This window comes from Symphalangus syndactylus, chromosome 1, assembly GCF_028878055.3.
Source record: "Symphalangus syndactylus isolate Jambi chromosome 1, NHGRI_mSymSyn1-v2.1_pri, whole genome shotgun sequence".
Lineage (NCBI taxonomy): Eukaryota > Metazoa > Chordata > Mammalia > Primates > Hylobatidae > Symphalangus > Symphalangus syndactylus.
This window is the reverse complement of record NC_072423.2, coordinates 99,614,150-99,637,500: the sequence shown is the minus strand read 5'-3', so window position 1 is coordinate 99,637,500 and position 23,351 is coordinate 99,614,150. Positions and strand designations below refer to the sequence as shown.

Sequence of the window (23,351 nt, the reverse complement as noted above, 5' to 3'; positions counted from 1 at the left end):
CAGGGTTTTCCTGAGTCCTGGCTGCCGCCTCTGGCTCAAGCTCCAGGGAGGAGCAGGTGGTGCCGACTTGTGTCCACCCTCTGGGATCTGTACGTGTGCACACTGGGGGCCCTCGGCTGGTGGTCACACCGGCAAACACGGACTGTGAAACCGAGCCCACGTGTGTTCCAGTGCCAGTGTCCACCGTGCCCCTGGGTTTTCTTTCATTTTCACATTTCCTGTTCTTTATCTTCCTTCTCCCCACCTTGAAGACACAGGCAGCCATGCCGCGCAGCCCAACATCCAGTGAGGACGAGATGGCCCAGAGCTTCTCCGACTACTCCGTGGGGTCGGAGTCAGACAGCTCCAAAGAAGAGACCATCTACGACACGATCCGGGCCACTGCGGAGAAGCCGGGAGGTGCCAGGACGGAGGAGAGCCAGGGCAACACGCTGGTGATCCGCGTGGTCATCCATGACCTGCAGCAGACGGTGAGCCCCGTGGTCTGCCCTTTGGTTCACATCTGGACAATGTCACCTGTGGCTTGAACGCCAGAGGGCTGCTCTGGTCCTCCCTGGACCCACGGTCCTGACTGTTCTGGGCACACCGTGCTCCTTCCTCACTCCATACTTCTGCCCCCGTCCCCCCAGGCTCCCTGCTGTGCCCGCCTCCCCTCCCTGCTGCCGCTGGCCTCACATCATGCTATTGCTGTCACTGTCCCCACCTCCATCCGCAAACATTCACTGAGCACCTACTATGTGCCAGACCTGAAGCAAGAGTCCTAGAGATGGAGAGGAGTGTTTCACGGCCTCACAGAGAAAACCTGGGTGGCAGGTGCATCCACAACTGGCTTCTAGCACCAAGTGCAGGAGGCTCTCAGGCCTGGCCCTGCCTTTTCCCGGTGCCGGACTCCACCCTGCCAGAGGCCCAGCATCCCATGCTCCCCCACTTCCAGGGGGTACAGCTCGGAGCACTCCTTCCCGCGTGGCTGCTGTCTGCCTCCTCCTGTCCCTCCAGCCCTGGGCCTAGTGTCATTCCTGTGCCGCCTAGAGCCCTCAGGCTGCCCTGGCCCACGCTGGCTGTGCCCTGGATGTCTGTCCTTATGCCTGGGGGTCCCTGTTGTTGGATTTGCCTCCCTCGAGGAGATTGGCCCCTGGGAACTGGGGCTGTCTGTAAAGAGGACCTTCGTGTGCAGAGGAAGGGGTGGGGCTTCATCTTTTGCCTGAATCCACCAGAGCAAGCCGGGGGCCAGTCGCCCAGCCACGTTCCCTCTTGCTCACGGTGGGGACTGTGCCACATGTGGTCTCAAATCGGAGGTGTGGGACAGAGCTGGAAGTGTGGAGCACACATAATGGTTGCGGACAGGTGCCTGGTAGGGTTGGCCTGTGAGCATTTCACACACCGTCTGTCCACCTGGGGAATACAGGTGGGGGTGGCAGTAGTAGGGGCAGTTGGTACAAAGTCCATTTGCTGTGGAGTAGACATGGTAGACATCCAAGAGTTAGGCCTCAGAGGGGCATCTGGGTGAGGCTCCTCACAGTCTCCATCTGTGCTTTCTAGAAGGATCTCCCGGGGCCTCAGTGGGCCGGGAGGACCCTTCTCATTTTAGCTTTGGGTTAAAGGAATGGGGAGAGGTGGGCTGGTGGTGTAGGCTGCTGTAGGTGCTTGAGGGTGCGAGCCCAGTGCTCTGCATCCACCCCGACCTCTGAGTATAGCCTCCCGGCCCCAGCCATGATGGGGAAGGGAGGCCCAAGTGCTGGAGATCGGGGAAGCATCGTGCTGCCTACTGGCTGAGTGTTGCTGGTGCCTCACTTGGTGCCCATCCAGGGTCCCAGCTCCTGGTGCTGTGGAGGAACTAAGAGATGCCCTGGGGTTAGCACCTCTCAGGGCCTGGTCCCCAGTGAGGGCTAAATGTGTGTCTCCTCTTCCCCCAGTGCCAGCAGCTTGTGGTCCAGCAGGGACTCTCTGCTCAGCCCACCCCCAGCCCTGCTCCCTCTGAGAGAGAGCTAACTGGGCTGAGGGGGACTAACGTGCTGACACATGCCTTCTGGGATGAGCTCAGCCAAGTGGCTTCACTGTCTAGGACAAACTTGTCCAACCCAAGGCCCGTGGGCCACATGCAGCCCAGGATGGCTTTGAATGCGGCTCAACACAAATGCATAAACTCTCTTAAGACATTCTGAGGGGTTTTTTTTGCAACTTTTTTTTTTCTTTTTAGCTCATGATCTCTCTTTAGTGTTAGTGTATTTTATGTGTAGCGCAAGACAGTTCTTCTTCCAATGTGGCCCAGGGAAGCCAAAATATTACATACCCGTGGCGGGGAAGCTCAGGGTGGCCTGATGCCCCAGAGCTAATCTGGCCATGCCACGGGCCCCAGGGGCTTCCCTGGTAGTACAAAAGCTGTTCAGGAGGATAGGCGTGGTCTTTTGGAGTTCCTTCTTCTATATTATTTAATGCCTCTTATAAAAGCTATAAATGATTGTTATGAAAAGTTCAAGTAATGCAGGAAAGCACAAATGCCAGACTTAGCAATGGTGGTCACATCAACACTTGGCAGACCCCCATTCCGACATGCCCCTCTGCAGGATTACAGGCAATGGGTGGATGTGCATATGGATAGAAATACCTTGGTAAGTGTGGGCTCAAACCATACACACTCTTAAGAAATAAGCATCATCAATGTTATTTTATTTGAATATAAGAGGAGAAAAAGATAGTGAAGGAAATGCTTGTTTTATTTTATTTTATTTTTTGTCACAAGAGACTTTTTCCAGCTATATCTGTGAAGGTAAAAGAAGTGATTATGAAACACTGGAAGGCTGGAATTTGTTTTTGTTTTTTATTACAGTTTTTTTCCCCTTCTCACTGTCCCCTCTTCCTATATTATTTAGGAGTAAATTAAGCTCATTGCTATAATAAAAGGCCTCCAAATGTCAGGCACTTAACACTTAGATGCTTTATTTTTTTCTCTCTTCTCAGTCCACCTGGGTTGGTAAGGGCAGGAGGGAAGTTCTGATCCATACAGACATTCAGGGACCCAGGCTCTTTCCATCTGATAGTGGGACCATTCCCTGGAGCTCTGGAATCCTCCACGGGGTCCTCTGTATCTGCCCAGAAGATGAGGGAGGAAGAGACAGAACTTATAAAGTGCGTCACCTTCCCTGGTTTCATGAGGAGGTTGCACCTGACTGCAGAGTGGCTGGGAAACGCAGTGGAGGTCTGAGCCCAGGAAGAAAAGGTCATCAGTTTGGTGAATGAGTAGCTAGTTATGTGTGCATGGGTGCACTCACGCATGCACACACATTCCCTCCCCCACCTCCTGAGCCTTGTTGGGTGTGGACAGTGACTTGTCACATGCTGTCACTGTCCCTTCCACTTACTGTCCACTGTGCCTGCAGGGCGCAGAGCCACTCTGTCTGTCTTGGGGGCATCACTGCCATCTCTTGTCTTCGCAATGGCCTTTTCTTTTGGCAGATTGTTTTCTGGTTGTTGTTTTGCCTTTAATTGGAGGGAATTCATTGTTCAGTGGGGTTTTTTTTAGCAAGAGTTCCTGAGAGCAGTGCTGTCTCAGCAAATGGATGGTCGATGCTCGTTATCCGTGGTACTTGTGTTCTAAAAAGTTGCCACAGAGGCTGAATGAGTGACGCCTCAGCCATTGCTCCCAGAGGAAGTGCAGTGTTCGATTACTACAAGCCCCTGGTCACATGTTTGACCATAGGTCAATACGGAATCTTACTTTATGTGTGTTGCTGTTTAAAGATACCATATTTAATATGTAATGTTGATTCGTTAACATGGAACTCACAGCCAACAGCACTCTCAGGCAGGCCTCAGTGAAGCTTCTGTGGCAGGTTTTCTCTGTGAAGCTCATCACAACCTTCTTGCCTTAGGAACAAGTAGACAGCACTTCAGCCCTTTGCTGGGACCCCTCTTAAACGGCAAAATCACCAACAAAAAGCACAAACAACGTGAGAATCATGACATTCCATGGGCTGCAGTCAGACGCTTGTTTGCAAGATGAGAGCTGAGACAAGAAGTCGGACCACCACCTTGTTCACCCTCCTGTGGGAACCCGCATGTCGGGCAACTGAAACCTTTGGCTGTTTTGTGCGAAAAGCATTGATTATGGGGTTACAAATAAATTGTAGCAAGTAGGTACACCGCCAATACAAAATTCATGAATAGTGAGGATTGGCTGTGTTTTGAAAATGTCAGCTTGTTCCCTCCAGCTTGAAAACTCTTTTCCTCTGTGGGTTTTTTGTTTGTTTGTTTGTTTGTTTTGAGATGGACTCTCACCCTGTCACCCAGGCTGGTGTGCAGTGGCATGATTTCTGCTCACTGCAACCTCCACCTCCCAAGTTCAAGCGATTCTTCTACCGCAGCCTCCCAAGTTGCTGGGATTACAGGCGCCTGCTGCCATGCCCGGCTAATTTTTTGTATTTTTAGTAGAAACAGAGTTTTACCATGTTGCCCAGCCTGGTCTTGAACTCCTGACTTCAGGTGAACCACCTGCCTCGGCCTCCAAAAGTGCTGGGATTACAGGCCTGAGCCACTGTGCCCAACCTGCTCTGTATTTTTGAGTCACAATTTCCCATCTGTGGGGATGTTGTTTGATTGTCTTCTTGCCCTGAACATTGCTTTGAATACATTTGAGGCTAATAGATTTATTTTTTCCATCTCATAGGTGACTTATTTTTTGGACTGGATTCCTAAAGAAGTGGCTTCCGTTGCTACACCAGGAAGTGTTTGGTGTTGGGCATTCTTGGTTTTTCCTAGAAAAACTTTCTCTCTGCAGATTCTGTTTAAGGACGTTTTCATTTTAAGGATGTTTTCCTGTATTTTGTTACTTTTTCTGTGTTATAAGTTGGATCCTTTATTTCAGGGATAGTAATAATTCCTATATTGGATTTTCCTTGTTCATATCTGTTATCTTTTTCTCTAATTGCTTTAATTGCTTGGCATTTTTCTGCTTGTTTGCCGTTTTTGTTTTTTTTTTATATTGGCAGAGAGTCTCACTCTGTTGCCCAGGCTGGAGTGCAGTGGTGCAGTCTCGGCTCACTGCAACCTCTGCCTCCCGGGTTCAAGTGATTCTCCTCCCTCAGCCTCCTGAGTAGCTGGGATTACAGGCATGCGCCACCACGCCTGGCTAATTTTTGCATTTTTAGTAGAGACAGTGTTTTGCCATGTTGGCCAGGCTGGTCTCCAACTCCTGACCTCAGGGGATCTGCCCATCTCGGCCTCCCAAAGTGCTGGGATTACATAGGGGTGAGCCACTGCACCCGGCCTGCTACGATTTTCTTGAGCCTTTAATTGTTGTGTTCTCAGTTGGACCCGTTCTAATTTTTGTGATGTCTAATTTACTGTAGTCTTGCTCCTTTGAGTTTTTGTTTGTTTCCACAGCCCTGCACTCTCTCTTTTTGAAAATACTCTCTTGAGTTGTTTGTTTGGTAGGTTTTCTGTCTTATTTTTGTCCTCCCTGGCATCAGGCATTCTTGGGGGCTTTTCTTCCTTTAATCGTGGGGAGTTTTCATGCAGCTCATAGACTGTCGGAGGTTTGCGTGCTGCCTTTCTTGCTTTGGTTCATTTTGTGTCTGTGTGGGGTCCCTGTGGCTTCCCTGACGTTTCTCCCCGTCTCGTCCCGGTTGGCTGTCAGCAGCTTGGGCTTTCTGTTGGTTTGCGTAGTGAGTTCCGTTTGGCTCCATCGTGAAGTTAGATTTGGCCGTCTGTTTGCCTTTGCAGATGAGCAGGCCCAGGGCTGGGAGAATGGGGTCCACGTGCAGGGCCTGGAATCCCTGTCTCTCCTGAGACGTTGTATTAGCCCATTCTCATGCTGGTAATAACGACGCTGCTAACTACCCGAGACTGAGTAATTTATAATGAGAAACAGGTTTAATGGACTCACAGTTCCATGTGGCTGGGGAGGCCTCACAATTATGGTGGAAGTTGGAGGAGGAGCAAAGTCACATCTTCTTGGTGTTTGTTTGAGAAGGAGTCTCACTCTCTTGCCCAGGCTGGAGTGCAATGGCACGATCTCAGCTCACAGCAGTCTCTGTCTCTCACCTCCCAGATTCAAGCAATTCTCCTGCCTCAGCCTCCTGAGTAGCTGGGATTACAGGCACCCACCATGACACCCGGATAATTTTTTTTTTTTTTGTATTTTTAGTAGAGAGGGGGTTTCACCATGTTGGCCAGGCTGGTCTCGAACTCCTAACCTCAGGTGATCTGCCCACCTCGGCCTCCCAAAGTGCTGTCAGCCTTGAGGTAGACGGCACTGTGAGCATCTCTGTTGAGGGATAACACACCTGTCCACAGGGCATGTGTCCCATACACTCAAACGGAACGCAGCGTGTAATCTGCAGGCAGAGGAAGGCGTAGGACACCAGCCAGCCCAGGGAGCCCCACTGCTCCCTCCTAGTCATGAGGAGGGTTTATGCTTAATCCCAGTTTACATATGGGAACAGGGGGGTCAGACTTCAGAGCCAGTGAGGGGCAGAGCCACTGTCCTGGGGGCATCCAGCCTTGGGCCTTGAAATCTGCTGGATGGAAGCTCTGGGATGCTGGCATTGGGTATGCCACCAACTGCTTGGTACTGGGCTGATTTGCACCTGCAAATCGAATTCCCGGCAGGAAGGCGGCCAGCAGGCAGCGCTGCGTGGGAAGCAGCCCCGGCCCCAGTTGTCCTGGCATGAGTCAGAATCACGTCCCCCTCGCCATTCACTCTACACTTTTGGGTGAGGGTCAGGTCTGAGCCTTGGGGTTCCACCTGTCAGGACACAAACACCACTTGTGAAGTGAGCCATTGCGTCCAGCCCGGGGAGCACCCACAAGGGGCCCATTACTGTTTTTGTTCTCCTGGGTCCACCCTCCTGCTGGTGCTATCCACACTCGGAGGCTGTCATCAGCCACGTAGAAGGGAGGCCGCAGTCATCTCGGCCAGCTAGGTGCTCCATCGGCACTGGGGCAAGGGTGTCGGAAGATCAGGGGCCTTGTACACCTGGCCGGGTCCTGCCTCCCTGCCTGTTTGACGCTTTCCTTGGCAGGGTAATCTTTCCCTTGCAGGGCAGGGGCTGTTTCCCCAGCAGGTGTTCTGCCCACTTTGCTAGAGGCACTGGAGACCTGTTGGAGTGACGGATGGAGCCACAGCTCTGCTCCAGCCCAGATTTAACCTACAGCACCTCCTCGTGAAAGTCAGGGCCTCCTCAGGGTTTAGTCTCCACTCGTGGGAGCCTGGTTGTTTCTGGAACCTTCTGAAGACCACTTTTCTTCACTCTGTTCAAGACAAACAAAGCCCCTGGAGGCTGAAACCAGAAATCCCCCGGGAGTGAGCTCTCAGCAACAAAGCAGATACTGTTCCCGTGTGAGAAATCCCGTGTGGGGCTGAGTCCTCTGTGTAGCCAAGGACACGAGACAGTTCCTGGAACCCTGCCCGGAGGAGCCAGCCAGGAGCTGCCGAGTGAGTCTGCACCGAGGCCCCAGTGCCCACCAGCTGGGAGTTGGTGCTGGAGAAGCACGTGGGCGGCCCCTCTTCTCCCCCGATGCCGCCCCTCCTCCCCTGCTGTCCTGGCCTACTGCTGCTGGCCAAGTGAGTGCTGTTTCTGAGCCTCACCCTCCAGTGGGACTGAAGCTTTAAGTCATTGAGTGAGAGCCTCTAGCAGTGCTCACGACCCTTCAGGCACAACCGGAGCCCTCACTTGAATAGTCTTGTGTGGGTGGGCTTCCCGGGCCACGCAGGGAGTGGTGGGGTGGGCTCTGGGCACAGGGAGGGCAGCATCTCTGCATCCTCTCAAATGCACAGTGGTGGAGTGCTGGCGCCGGACATTCAGCGTGGCCTTTAAAACAAGTGGCATGTGCCAAAATCAATACAAACTACGGTGAGCTCTGTTATTTCTGGGGGAGCGTGAATGAGGAAGAGGGAAGAAAACTGGCCCCGTGGCCCGAAGTGGTTTCTCTTTTAATCCACAGTGAATGCCACGTTGCAAGGAGAGCAGAGAAGAAAATAGAACATGGCTGTGGCGGCCTTTCTCAGGCTCTCCTGGGGTGTATACGTCAGCCCCGTGTCCGCCTCTCCCCGAGGACTGGCACCGAGTAGCTCAGCTGAAGCTGTCACTCTGAGGGCCGATCCTTCTGACCTGGCCCACCTCCCGGCAGACGCTTCGGGAAAATGAGTGTCTTGTTCTGTGCTTGAGTCAGTGCTTCCATTTATAAAGCACATGCATCTTCCAGTGGGGTACTTCATTTAGGAAAAAGCATTTGCACTGCCATCCTGACCCCCTCAAAGACCATGCATTGTCACTCACCTGTCCTCCCTCTCTCCCCGCCTGTACAGTCACTCAGAATCCCCACTACCTTTGCCATGCTGGGAGGGCCCTGCCCTCTCATTCCCGCTGTGCTGCTTCACCCTGTGGCACGCACCTGCTGACGGGGATGTCCTCTCTGTCTGCTGCTTTCAAATGGACTCTCAGATTTTTCTTTTTCTTTTTCTTTTTTTTTGAAATAGGGCCTTGCTGTGTCACTCAGGCTGGAGTTCAGTGGTGCAATCACGACTCACTGCACCCTTGGCTCAAGGGATCCCCCTGCCTCAGCTTCCCAAGTGCACGTCACCACACTGGGAATTTTTTTCCTTTTTAGTAGAGACAGAGTCTCACTATATTGTCCAGAGAGGTTTCCAACTTCTGGGCTCAAGTGATCCTCCCACCTCAGCCTCCCAAAGTGCTGGGATTACAGGCGTGAGCCCCCGCGCCCGGCCGGATATGCTTGATTCCAAAGTGGCCTTGGCCCGCCTGCTTATTATTGTGGGTTAAAATAGAACCCCAAGAGCAAGCAGGTTTCACCTCCTCCGCCTTCAGGATTTAATCCCCTCTTTTTGGTCACAGGCACGTAATGACTGCATTTGCATTTTGTATTTGAGGATTCCTCTACTTTTGAATGTTGGGAGGACTCTACCTGTCCTGGCAACGTCTGAGCCTATCTTCCCCTCCTGTACCTGGGGCTGGCTCCTCATCCTCAGAGACCATGAGGCCCCTGCCCATTGTGAGAGGGGGCTCTGGATGGCCGGTGCAGGGGTGGTTTGTTACTGTTAGAAGCTGCATTTGGGTGCTTTGCTGTGTGTGTGCGCCCCCCCGTCCCCCGCCCCACCATTGTGACGGGGTGTGGTTCGTTACTGTTAGAAGCTGCATTCGGGTGCTTTGCTTTGTGAGTGAGCCTGCCCATTGTGAGAGAGGGCTCTGGACAGCTGGTGCAGGGGTGGTTTGTTACCGATAGAAGCTGCGTTTTGATGCTTTGCTGTGTGTGTGTCTGACTCCTTGTTCCTGGCCCCTGCGAGGTGAGAGCTGGGTGTCTTCTTCTAGGAGTTGATGGAGTCCATAGCCTGGGTGGTCATGATCCTGAATGGCAGCCTCTTAATTCCACTTCGAGAAGGTTTGTCCTTGACTCCCTCGGGTGGATTTTTCCAGACAGAAAGCCGGTTCTGGTCAGATTTACCTTCTGCTGCATTCTCTTCAACACCTGGGCCTGCTGGGGAGTGGGTGGCGGGAGGGCTCCTCGGCCAGGCCTAGCTCCCTGCAGCCAGCACCCTGGCGGTGATAGAATTTCCATTCACACAGCATCCACAGTCACATCTCCCACCGTAGCCTCCCTTGGGGGTGGGGCCGGGACTTATTTCCCCCCGACACCTTCTCAGTTGAAAGCCCAGATGCCCCTCAACTCAAGTTGTGCAAAACCAATGCTGTGACCCTGATCTTCCCTAGGAACCTCCAGACCTGGCCCCACTGTTATTTGCTCTCTTAGATAGCAGTTAACCTTTTTTTTTTTTTAAAAGGACTTTAAGGATTTTAAACCTTTTTTTTAAAAAGGATTTTTTTTAAAAAGGACTAAAAAAAAGCTTTATTTTTTTTCAAAAAGTTTTCTTGAGTTATAATTTATAAATTATAAGATTAACTTACTTTAAGAATACAATTCAGGGCTGGGCATGGTGGCTCACATCCGTAATTCCAGCACTGTGGGAGGCTGAGGTGGGTGGATCACCTGAGGTCAGGAGTTTGAGACCAGCTTGGCCAACATGGTGAAATCCCGTCTCTACTAAAAATACAAAAAATTAGCTGGGCATGGTGGTGCATGCCTGTAATCCTAGCTACTCAGGAGGCTGAGGCAGGAGAACCCCTTGAACCTGGGAGGTGGAGGTTGCAGTGAATGGAGATCGCGCCCCTGCGCTCCAGCCTGGGCAACAAGAGCGAAACTCCATCTCAAAAAAACAAACAAAAGAATACCATTTGATGATTCCTAGTGGAGTTGCTGAGTTGTGCACCTGTCACCACCATCCAGGTGTGGGAGGTTTCCATCCCCCCCCACCAAAGCTCCCTTGTGCTGGGTTGCAGTGGATCCCCACTCCCACTTCCAGCCCCTGGTGACCAGCAAGCCACTTTCTGTCTGTGTGGATTTGCTTATTCCAGACACTTCATAGACACGGAGTCAAGCAACATGTGGCCTTCTGTGCCTGGCTTCTTTGACTCAGCATAATCGGCTTTTTTGGGTATAAATTGAATAGGTACAAATGCAGTTTTATTACATGGGAATGTTGCATAGAGGGTAAAGTGTGGGCTTTTCGTGTGACCATCACCTGAATGATGTACTTCGTAACTGTTAAGTAATTTCTCACCCCTCACCCCCCTCCCACCCTCTGAGTCTCCTGTGTCCATCATTCTGTGCTCTGCATTCCTGCACACACATTATTTAGCTTCCACTTATAAGTGAGAACATTCAGGATTTGAGTTTTGGTTTCTGAGTCCTTTCATGTAAGATAATGGTCTCCAGTTCCATCCCTGTTGCTGCAAACGACATGATCTCCTTTTTTTTATGGCTGAGTAGTATTCCGTCGTACATATGCACCACGTTTTCTTGATCCAGTCTTGGTGGACATTGAGGCTGAAGCATGATGGCTTTGAGGTCCATCCCCAGGGTGGCGTTTAGCAGAGCCTTGTTGAGCCTTGTTCTGATTCCTGCCATCTTGCATGGAGGGACCACATCTTGTGAGTCCGTTCCCACTTGATGGTCAGCTGGGTTCTTTCCACTTTTTGGCCGTGGGGACCATCTTTGAGTCAGCCGTTGCAACCAGAATGTAGGCGTCCTCCTGAGCTTCCATCTCTACAGCTCCTACAGCCAGTCCCTCCCTAAGTCTGGTCACTGTACCTTCTAGACCCCTGCAAGCCTGTGTTGTTCCCTCAGTCTTCATCACCACCCCACCCTTCCTGTCGTCTTCCTCTTGGGGAACCAGGACAGCTTCAGACCAGACTGTCAGAAGTTCTCCAGGCGAGGCCTCGGGTGGTTGTGTACATGTGAACACCGTGGCCACTGCTGAGCCCAGCCCTCCTGTGACTTCTTCTCGGTTTGAGGATAAAAATCAGGTCCTCCTTGGCTGGACATAGTGGCTCACGCCTGTAATCCCAGCACTTTGGGAGGCTGAGGCAGGTGGATCGCCTGAGGTCAGGAGTTCGAGACCAGCCTGGCCAACATGGTGAAACCCCATCTTAACTAAAAATACAAACATTACCTGGGTGTGGTGGCCAGTACCTGTAATCTCAGCTACTCAGGAGGCTGAGGCAAGAGAATTGCTTGAACCTGGGAGGTGGAGGTTGCAGTGAGCTGAGATCGTGCCACTGCACTCCAGCCTGGGTGACAAAAGCGAGACTCCATCTCAAAAAAAAAAAAAAAAAAAAAGAAAAAAAATCATGTCCTCCCTAGTCTGGGCACACACCTATTGGAAGTGTGCAAGTCAGTGGATTTTTTCCTGAGGATTCCGTGGCTCTATGGCTTCTCCTTTCTTCGCAGGGGGATTTCACGGCTAAGTGCCTGGGGAGCGGCTGGGCAGCAATTCCTCTCCACGAGGACAGCTAGTGCAGGCTCTGGTCATCCTTGTACCCCATCAGCCGGCACAACCGAGTGAATGCTGGGTATCTGGCTATGGAGTGAGTGAATTCACTTAAACCCTTGCCTCTGTGGGGTGAGGCACCAATGGCTTCACTAAGCCTGAGATGACGGCAGAGGGTCTTTGCTTGGAATCTTCTGGGGTGAGGGCTTTCGGGGACAGCCAGCCTGAGGTATGCATGAACTTGGTGCATTGACTCAGCAGAGAAGGCTGAGGACTGCAGGAGCAGTGTGAGGCAGCAGAGGTGGGCAGTGGGCGTCCAGGTGTAGGGTCATGACAAGGAGGCCATGGTTGTGTTTGATGGGCAGAAGTTTGGTACAGAGCATGTGACATTGTTTATATTTGAAAAGGGTAATCTTGGCCTCTGGTGAGAGGAGAAGGATAAGAAGAGATGGAGGCCCCAGAGAAATGGTGCTGGAGGCTGGGACACTGGGAAGGGCAGGGAAAGCTGGAGACCCACAGACACTTCCCTATGACAAAGCCGGTGGGGCTGTCCTGGAGAGAGGATTTAAGATGTGAGGCCTGCATCTTTGCAGTTTCTCAGCTCATGCCTGTAATCCCAGCACTTTGAGAGGCCGAGGTGGGCGGATCATTTGAGGTCGGGAGTTCGTGACCAGCCTGGCCAACATGGTGAAACTCCATCTCTACTAAAGATACAAAAATTAGCCAGGAGTGGTGGTGCATGCCTATAATCCCAGCTACTCAGGAGGCTGAGGCAGGAGAATTGCTTGAACCTGGGAGGCAGAGGTTGCAGTGAGCCGAGATCGTGCCACTGTACTCTAGCCTGGGCGACAGAGCAAGACTCCGTCTCAAAAAAAAAAAAAAATTGAGATGTAATATACATGCCGTATAATTCACCCATTGGAATTTTGCAAGTCATTGGATTTTAGGAAATTCACGGATGAGTGAGCCCATCACCACTGTGAATCTTGGGAAGCTTCCATCCCCCCAAGAGGAAACCCCACCCCTGCTGGCAGTCACTTCCCGTTCCCCCCGCTCCCCTCCCCAGATGCCTGCTCTGGCCATCGCCATTGATGGAGTGGCACCGCGCGTGGACTGAGAGGGAATCTTTCTCAGTTCTTTGCCTCTCCTGCTGGAGATGAGCCCCTCCACTGCCACCTGTGCTGCGTCCAGTGCCCACCCCGGGCCTCCTGCCACGGAGGGGCTTTCTGCACTGTCAAGTCACCCAGTCCACTGAGAAAGGTAAAAGGTCTCTTATCAACGAATGTAGCCGGGAGCAGTAGGTGCATACCTGTAATCCCAGCTACTCGGAAGGCTCAGGCAGGGGCATCACCTGGGCAACATAATGAGAGCCCTTCTCTAAAAAAAAAATACTTAGTTTTCCTTTGGGCTGCCCTTTCAGTTTCAGATGTTTTGTTCCAGAATGTTCTCTCCCAGCTGCTTGTTCGCTAAATGAAATTCTTCTGGGATTATAGACTTAATTAGAAGTTTAGGTGTATGTGGTCTTGACATAAGCACATTTTCTGCCCTAAAAGAAAAGTCACCAAAAAGGTCTTGGGCAGAAGATGGTAACATGATAATGGTCTTTATTCAAAAATTTTGAGTCCATGGAGTGTGGCCCAACACTGACTCCAGCCTAACCAGGGAGGCCCCCTAGACCACTCCACTCTATACTTCCACCCACCTACCCACCCATCCCCTGACCCTCCAACCCATCCACATCCCCCCTCCACTCACTCATCCATCCATCTAGCCAGCCAGCCAGCCTGCCTGCCTGCCTGCCAGCCAGCCAGCCAGCCATCCATCCATCCATCCATCCGTGCATCCACCCAGCCACCCACCTACCCAGCCAGCCAGCCAGCCAGCCGTCCATCTGTCCGTATGTCCATCCCTCCATCCTTCCATCCGTGCATCCACCCAGCCACCCATCTACCCAGCCAGCCAGCCATCCAGCCAGCCATCTAGCCAGCCAGCCATCCAGCCAGCCAGCCAGCCATCCATCCACCCACCCAGCCACCCACCTACCCAGCCATCCATCCATGCATCCACTCATCCTCCTACCCACTTCACCCCTCCCTCCCTCCATCCATTCATTCACCAATCTATCCATTCTCTTGATTATAGAAAAACGTGGTTAGGATCTTTGGTCTCCACTTTGAGTAGTCCCGCCATGTCCTTTGTAGTATGCATTTGGATTACCTCTTGGGGAGGTAGAAGGCCTGGAATCTGATTTCCTTTGTGGTTTCATTAACTGGTTGCTAAGACCAAAGAGAGTGCTGCTCCCCAGCCCCTCAGCCTTCCCTCTGCCTCCACTGTCTTTGTAATACAGCAATGAAAACTAGCCTCCCTTTGCTTAAGAGGAGTGGTTTACACTTGACTATTTTAGTCAAGGAACTGGTAAGTTACAAATTGTTTAGGACAAAAGGGAAGGCCCTGGGGCCCTCCAATGAAAGTTGCCATGGAAAGTCAAGCCTTGATCATATTGGTTATTATTCATGTCACAGGGCATCCTCGATAAAGGCAGAGAAGGACTTTATTTTCTTACACATCACTTAAAGCAAATATTGTAAGGATTATATGTGGACCTTTCCTCTGTTACGTATTGGGTTCGTGCTTTGTGTATGGGAGAGATTGGCCCAGTTTGCAGGGTCTCCGTAGCCTGCACATAAAACGTCTGACTTGAGGTGCTCTTCATCCTTAGCTTAGAGTTAATACCTACTTAAATCTCATGGAGAAAACAATGTATGGGAAAAGTGGCTTTGGTCTGGAATTACTACAAGTTCTGTAGCAAAGCTCTGTACATCCCACACTGTGGGGGGAGTATTGTGGTTTGGGGCCATGCTGGTGAGGAGCAGCCATCCCCTCTTTGCTGGCATCCCAAGTTGGTAAGGCTTATCCAGAGGGTGGCAATACCAGGGCCGCAGATCATCAGTTTTTACTTTTCTGTGTTAAATCCAAGGGTGGGGCTTTTTTCCAGCATCTTTGCTCTGAGGTTGGACCTGGGCGATTCCTCTGGCCTGGCTCCAACTCTGCCTCACCGCCAGCCTCCACCCTTCCCTCGCTGCCCTCCCTTCTGGGCGGACAAGGCCTCCCGCACCACAGCTTCCGAGCAGCATCTGCGTCCCGGCAGCAGCCTCACTCGCCTCTGTGGCCTCGTCTCTAATCCACTTTCTCACCTCCTGCTGGCTTAATCTTCCTGACTCATGGCTCCGTCTGTGTGCTGCCAGGATGGAGTTGGACTCATTAGCTCAGCCTCAGGGACCCCCTTAATCCCAGCTCCTCCTCTTGCAGATGTGAGGCTCTGGGAACGATCTGGCATTTTTGGAGCATTCCTCTTTGGGCCTGGGGGTGCGAATGCTGCCTCCTGGAGAACATCAGGAAGAGATGATGTGTTTAACATGCTTACGAGCCAGGCCGTGGGCACATAGTAAGTGTTTTGTGTCTGCAGTCAGGACTTTTTAATTATAACTCCCCCTCCATGGCTGCCTGTTACTTCACTTCAATTTATAGCTCCTAAAGGGACTTCTCTGGCCAGCATCTGATCTCTGCTTTACAATGGCTCTGCCTGAAATCATGGCTGTGAAAAGAGGAAGATTAAGTCACCCCCAAGGAGTCCATGGACCGCTGGCAGAACCAAGCAGTGTCTCCCAGTTTAACATCACCTTGACAATAGCAGAGACAGACAGGCAGCCTCTTACTAATCGCCTGGAGATACAGTCTGCCCAGCACTTCGCCACAGCATCCAGTGGCTGCCATGAAGCTTTCACTGTGTGAAAAATGTTCTAATTGGAAAAACGAATCCACAGCTACGTTACCCTTTATTGGCGTTTAAACATACAGAAGCACTAAGCCTGACTCCTGCACCTCAGCACCCTCCGACCAGGCTGTCCTTCTGAGTCGAGGTCACCCCGCATTTCCCTGTTCCATTGACATGTCTGATTTCAGCTTTGTGTGTTACCCGTGCCAGGGTTTTAGTGTTTGCCACTACAAGTACCAGCCCAATGGGCCTCTGTCCACAGTAAGAAGTATTATTTCATTTGGATAACTGCATTTGGGAATAAACCAATCATAGTTTGGGGTGACCTTGATGTTGGTTATTTGTCAGAGGCGTGCAAGTACATGGATTGCACGTGAACAGCTATCAAAGGCCCGAAGACGCCTGCATGCACCTTTCTGTGGCCCCTGCCAAGCTTTTGTTTATGACGGGCCCAGCTACGCGGGATGCTGAGGCAGGAGAATGGTGTGAACCCCGGGGGGCGGAGCCTGCAGTGAGCCGAGATCGCGCCACTGCACTCCAGCCTGGGTGACAGAGCGAGACTCCGTCTCAAAAAAAAAAAAAAAAAAAAAAAAAAAAAGCATCATGCAGAAATTGATGATGACAGAAACCATAACTGCGGAGGAAATTCTGAATGTGAAATGCGCTTCTTTGTAATGAATGATGTGCTCAGAAACTTGGATTTCTTTTTTTTTTTTTTTTTTTGAGATGGAGTCTCACTCTGTCGCCCAGGCTGGAGTGCAGTGGCGCAATCTCGGCTCACTGCAAGCTCCGCCTCCCGGGTTCACGCCATTCTCCTGCCTCAGCCTCTCCGAGTAGCTGGGACTACAGGCGCCCGCCACCACGCCCGGCTAATTTTTTTGTATTTTTAGTAGAGACGGGGTTTCACCGTGGTCTCGATCTCCTGACCTCGTGATCCGCCCGCCTCGGCCTCCCAAAGTGCTGGGATTACAAGCGTGAGCCACCGCGCCCGGCCAGAAACTTGGATTTCTTTCCAGCTTTCTTAAGTCCTTGCTGAACGCTGTTTACACGCGTTTGCAGAGCTGGCATCTTGACTGTCCTCGAGGTCTGCGTTTCTGGCTCCAGATCCTGAATAGGGAATGTCCCCATGGGGCCACGACCTGAGATGCTCTGGCATTTCCTCCCCCTTGTTCTCTTGGCTTTTCCTGGGCTCCTTGGGTAGAAGTCAAGAGGAAGGTGGATGTAAGTCTCACCTGAGGAAGGTGAATTAGCAGATGCCATAGAGGTGGAGGTCCCTGAATCCATCTGTGTAATCCAAGCCTTGAGGATGGACCTTTCCACAGCCTTCATATAACCCACGGCAATAAGATCTATTTTATATGGTATAATATGTACCATTTTCTCAACCTTTGTCTAGACACTCCCTTGCCCTCACTACAATCTTCCAAAATCAACTGTCATCATCGCCATTTTACAGGGCCCAAAACAGATTTGTAAAGCAATTTAGTCTCTCACAGGAAACTCTCTTGCTACATTGCTATAAATCAAAACAGCCTTGCCCAAGAAGCTCCTGTGACCCTGGCAGGCCGGATACTTTTCGGCGCTGGTTTGCTGATCCACCGTTGTTTATGTGTCCTACTCATCAGTGTGGACATGTCCCACCACAGTCAGGTGGTGGCCCTCGGTGGGTTGTAGAGACGTGCCCGTGGTCATTCAGTGCTGTGGGCTAAGTCTGTCCCCCACCAAAATTTCTATATCGAATGAAGTCGTAGCCCAGGACCTCAGAATGAGACTTTATTTGGAGATTGGGTCTTTACAGAGGCTATCAAGTTAAATGAAGTTCTTAGGGTGGGCCCTGATCCCACTGGACTGGAGTCCCTTATGAGAAGAGGAGGTGAGGATGCAGATACGCATAGAGGGACAACCACCTGAGGACACAGAAGGCGGCCGTCTGCAAGCCAGGAAGAGAGGCCTCTGGAGGAACCAGCCCTGCAGACATCTTGATCTCAGACTTATGGCTTCCAGAATGGGAGACAATAAATGTCTGTGGTTTAAGCAGCCTGTTCTGTGGTGCTTTGCCACAGCAGCCCGAGTGACTCATAACTCAGCATAAGTGGCAGACTCAGGCCAAACGCAGCTGCCTCAACCTGTCTCCAGTGCCCGCGTTCTGCCCACAGTCCAGTAGTCTCAGTTCTTAGCCTCTCACCTTGCAGAATACTTGTAACTCATGTGAACCAAGTGTGAGTGACCTTCCCTTACTCTCTCCATTTTTTCTTTTGTTTTGTTCTGAGTCAGGGTCTTGCTCTGTCACCCAGGCTGGAATGCGGCAGTGCAATCATAGTTCACAGCAGCCTCAACCTCCTAGCTGAAGGGACCCTTCTATCTCAGCCTCCAGAGTAGCTGGGACTGCAGACACGTACCATCATGCCTGGCTAATTTTTTAAATTTTTTATTTTTTGTAGAGACGGTTTCCCTATGTTGCCTAGCCTGCTCTTTGGTTTTGATTTGAGCTTGACCATGAACTGTACTAAGAGGGGTGTAGGTGTATCACTTGGTTCAACAGCATGGCCAACCCTAGCTCTGTGGCTTACAACTCTGCAGACCTCGGTGGCGTAGCCTCCCCTCATAGGATCGTTGCTGTAGTTAACGGTCTGCATGGTCCACTGAATACAAGCAAGGCTCAGTAGGCAGAAACTCCTGTCAGCCCCTCTGTGAAGTCCAGACCTTTCTTGACTGTTGGATGATATTACCCAGGAGTGTTCCATGTCTGGAATGTTGATCCAATGCCGTTCAGTGCCATCCACGTTTACTAGCTCTGGTTTGGTTATGCAAAGAAAAAGACAAATGGCTGGGCATGGTGGCTCACACCTATAATCCCAGCACTTTGGGAGGCCGAGGCAGATGGATCATGAGGTCAAGAGATCGAGACCATCCTGGCCAACATGGCGAAACTCTGTCTCTACTAAAAATACAAAAATTAGCTGGGCGTGGTGGCGGGCACCCATAGTCCTAGCTGCTCTGGAGGCTGAGGCAGGAGAATTGCTTGAACCCGGGAGGCGGAGGTTGCAGTGAGCCAAGATTGCACTGCTGCACTCCAGCCTGGCGAAAGAGTGAGACTCCAACTCAAAAAAAAAAGAAACGCCTGTCCTCAGGCAGCTCAGGCTGGGGCAGGGAGAAGCACTTAACTGGCTGGATGTTGCAGTGGTACTGAGACAGATGTAGGGGGAGAGAGAGATGGGGAGGAGTAGTAAGGACAGGAAGATGTGGATGGTTCATCTGTGCTAAGACACAGCTCCCTTTTGTGGCTGAGGGCCTTTGTGGTATGAAGGGAACTTACGGAGAACTGAGGCTGGCCTGAAGAAGTCCTGAGAACTTTCCGGGATCGGTGTGTACATCATCACAAGGCTGATGTCAGCCACAAACTCCATCTCCACAGCTCCTGACCGTGTCAGCCCCTGTCCCACTCCATCACCACCCAGGGCTCATGCCGTATGTACTGCCTTTCTGGAGATAAGGGAGAAGACAGCCTGGTTTGGGTCTCGGAGATCTCGTTACATCCATTTGCAGGTTTTCTGTGTCTTGAGCCCCTGGGGCCAGGCACGCAGCAGGTTTCGGAAGGATCTGGACATCACAGCCTTCAGGAGATTGAGTGACAGAGGGACCAACTCCTGCCTGCCAGGGAGAGAGTGAGGAGAAACATCCTAAGGCAAAATATGAAAATCAGCACTGCTCCCACCTTCCTGGGAGACAGGAAATGCAGAGTGAAGAGACCGAGACTCACGGGCCGGACAGGAAAGGGCGCAGGGCCGGTCAGCTGGCCTGAGGGCCGCAGGCAGTCGGAGTAGCTCACCGTGTTCCCACCCAGGGTGCCCAGTGGTCAGCTCAGCCTGCAGGAGGCCAGGGGGATGACATCGTGAGACCTCGGCCCCAGTGGAAAGGATGAGTGCGGCTCCAGCCGGCAGACGTGGAGAGGATGGCTGGTCCACCAGAGGCTGGGGCGCGGGTTTGTCTGCAGCCTGGAAGGTCTGAACAAAGGGAGTATTTCTTCTGATCCAGAAATGACGTCAACATCAACATCTTCTTCAGTATTCTCAATGACTCACATAACAGGCATATCTTAGAGATAGTGAATCTGGTTCCAGACCACTGCAATAAAATGAATCTTGCAATAAAATGAGGCACACACTTTTTTTGCTTTCCCAGTGCACATAAAAGTTATATTTACACTCTAGTCTATTAAGTATGTAATAGCATCATGTCTAAAAAAGCAATGTATATACCTTAATTAAAAAAATACTTTATTGTTAAAAATACTTAAGAGTCACCTGCCTCCTCAGTGGCCTGTAATCTTTTTGCTGGTGGAGTGTCTTGCCTCATGTTGATGGCTGCCAACTGATCAGAATGGTGGTTGCTGAAGGCTGGGGTGGCTGTGGCAATTCCATAAAATAAGACAGCAATGAAGTTTGCTGCATTGACTCACAAACGATTTCTCTGTAGTGTGCAATGCTGTTTGATAGCATTTTACCCACAGTAAAACTTATTTCAAAATTGGATGAAATCTTCTCACACCCTGCACTGCTTTATCCACTGAGTTTATGGAATATTCTAGATCCTGTGTGGTCATTTCAACAGTGTTCACAGCATCTTCACCAGGAGTAGATTCCATCTCGGGAAACCACTTCCTCTGCTCATCCCAAAGAGGCAACTCCTCATCCATTCAAGTCTTCTCATGAGGTTGCAGCAATTCAGTCCCATCTTCAGTCCCACTTCTAATGCCAGTTATCTTGTTATTTCCACATCTGCAGTTCCTTCCTCCACCGAAGGCTTGAATCCCTCAAAGTCATCCATGAGAGTTGGAATCAACTTTTTCCAAAGTTAATATTGATATTTTCACCTCTTATGAATCGTGAATATTCTTAGCTGGGCGCAGTGGCTCACGCCTGTAGTCCCAGCACTTTGGGAGGCCGAGGCGGGCAGATCACCAGGTCAGGAGATCAAGACCATTCTGGCTAACAGTGAAACCCCGTCTCTACTAAAAATACAAAAAATTGGCTGGGTGGGGTGGTGGGCACCTGTAGTCCCAGCTACTCAGAAGGCTGAGGTGGGAGGTGGAGGTTGTGGTGAGCCAAGATCGCCCCACTGCACTCCAGCCTGGATGACAGAGTGAGACTCCGTCTCAAAAAAAAAAAAAAAAAAAAGTCATTTATAAGGGTTGGAATTAACTTCTTCTAAACTTAATGTTGACATTTCCACCTCCTCTTATGAAACGTGCATATTCTTAATGGCATCTGGAATGCTAAATTCTTTCCAGAAGGTTTCAGTTGACTTTGCCCAGCTCCATCTGAGGAATCTATGGCAGCTATAGTCTTACAAGATACATGGTTAAATAATAAGACTTGAAAGTCAAAATTAATCCTTAATCCATGGACTGCAAAATGGATATTGTGTATGCAGGCATGAAAATGTTTACCTCCTTGTACATCTCCATCAGCTCTCTTGAGTGACCAGGTGCATTGTCAAGGAGCAGTAATACTTGGAAAAGAATCTCTTTTTCTGAGCATTAGGTCTCAACAGCAGGCTTACAATATTCAGTAACATGTGCTATAAACAGATGTGCTGTCATCCAGGCTTTGTTGTTCCATTTATAGAGCACAGATAGAGTTGATTTTGTTTGTTTGTTCTGTTTTGTTTTTTGAGACGGACTCTCACTCTGTCACCAGGCTGGAGTGCAGTGTCGTGATCTCGGCTCACTGCAACATCCTGCTCCTGGGTTCTAGCGATTCTGCTGCCTCAGCCTCCCAAGTAGCTGGGACTACAGGTGCCCGCCACCATACCCAGCTAATTTTTGTATTTTTAGTAGAGACGGGGTTCCACCATGTTGGCCAGGCTGGTCTCTATCTCTTGACTTCATGATCCGCCCACTTCGGCCTCCTAAAGTGCTGGAATTACAGGCATGAGCCACCGCGCCCAGCCGATTGATTTAGCATCATTCTTAAGGGCCGTCGGTTTTTTTTGAATGATATATTAGCATAGACTTCAACTTAAAGTCACCAGCTGCATTAGCCCCTAACAAGACAGCCTGTCCTTTGAAGCTTTTAAGCCAGACATTGACTTCTTGTGTCTAGCTATGAAAGTCCTAAATGCCATCTTCTTTCAACAGAAGACTGTGTGGTCTACATTGAAAATCTGTTGTTTAGTGTGGCCACCTTCATCAGTGATCTCAGCGAGATCTTATGGAGAACTTGCTGCAGCTTCTCCGTCAGCACTTGCTGCTTCACCTCGCACTTTCCTGTTATGGAGATGGCTTCTTTCCTTCACCCTCATGAATAAACCTCTGCTGGTTTCCAGCCTTTCTCCTGCAGCTTCCTCACCTCTCTCAGCCTTCAGAGAATTGAAGGGAGTTAGGGCTTTGCTCTGGATTAGGCTTTGGTTTAAATGAATGTTGTGACCGTCTTGATCACCAAAGTTTGATGACTCAAACCTTCTCCCTATCAGCACTAAGGCCTGTTTCACTTATCATTTACGTGTTCACTGGAGTAGCCCTTCTAATTTCCTTCAGGAACATTTTGTTTGCATTCACATGTTGGCTTACTGTTTGGTGCAGGAGGCCTCACTTTTAGCCTGACTCAGCTTTCAACATGCCTTCCTTGCTAAGCTTAATCACTCCTAGCTTTTGATTTAAAATGAGAGATGTGTGACTCTTCCTTTCACTTGGACACGTAGGGGCCCCTGTAGGGTTATTACTTGACCTAATTTCAATATTATTGTGTCTCAGGGCATAGGGGGGCCCAAGGAGAGGGAGAGAGGTGGGAGAATAGCTGGTCAGTGGAACAGTCAGAACACACAGAACTTTTATTAAGTTTCCTATCTTATATGGGTGTGGTTCATGACACCCCAGAACAATAGTAACATCAAAGATGACTGACCATGGGTCATCCTAACAGATATAATAATTACGAAAAATTTGACATAGTGCAATAATTACCCAAATGTAACACAGAGATATGAAGTGAGCATGTGCTGTTGGAGAAATCATGCTAATAGATTTTCTCGTTGCAGAGTTGCCACAAACCTCCAGTTTGCAAAAACACATTCTCTGTGAAGCTCAATAAAGCAAAGTGAAATAGAACAGGTTATGCTCTAATTTATGTTTTGCCTGCACTAAGATTGGCAGTGGGTGTGTATAGAGAGGAACATCATCTATCACTTGAACAGCAAGGACTCGGGAGATGGGGAGATTTGGCTTGGGTTTAAATCAAACCTCTACTGCTTTCTAGAAGTGTGACCTTGGGGTAGTTACTTGGAGTCTGTGAGGCTCAGCTTCTTTATCTAGAGAATGAGAATGTTATTATTATATAAACAGTAATAATAATAATATTAATAATATCCACTCAGGGTTGTGGTGAAGGTGAATACGGTTAGCATAATTTCTGGCTTATTAGGATTCAGTACGTGGTAATCATCACTGTGTCATGTTTATCATCATTATCACTGTCATCACCATCATCTTCATCATCACTACTGTCATCATTGCAGTGACCACTGTCATCATCACCATCATCATCCTTATTATGATCACCATCACTATCATCATCATCATCATCACTACCATCCCCATCACCAACATCATCACCATTATCACTATCATCATACCATCATTATCACCATTATCAGCACCATCATCACCATCATCACTATCATAATACCGTCGTCACCATTATTATCACCATCACCATCATCACCACCATCCTCATA

General features: G+C 50.2%; 1 protein-coding gene across 1 annotated transcript in view; it reads left to right on the top strand.

Annotated features, from left to right (window-relative positions):
- The window catches only part of SHANK2 (SH3 and multiple ankyrin repeat domains 2), a 682,193-nt gene that overhangs the window by 102,623 nt on the left and 556,219 nt on the right, over positions 1-23,351 (top strand). Inside the window, exon 3 of the mRNA XM_055271428.2 lies at positions 252-470. Within this exon, the coding sequence (XP_055127403.1) occupies positions 264-470 (207 nt within the window). The 5' untranslated portion in view covers positions 252-263. The remainder of the gene's footprint in view (positions 1-251; positions 471-23,351) is intronic.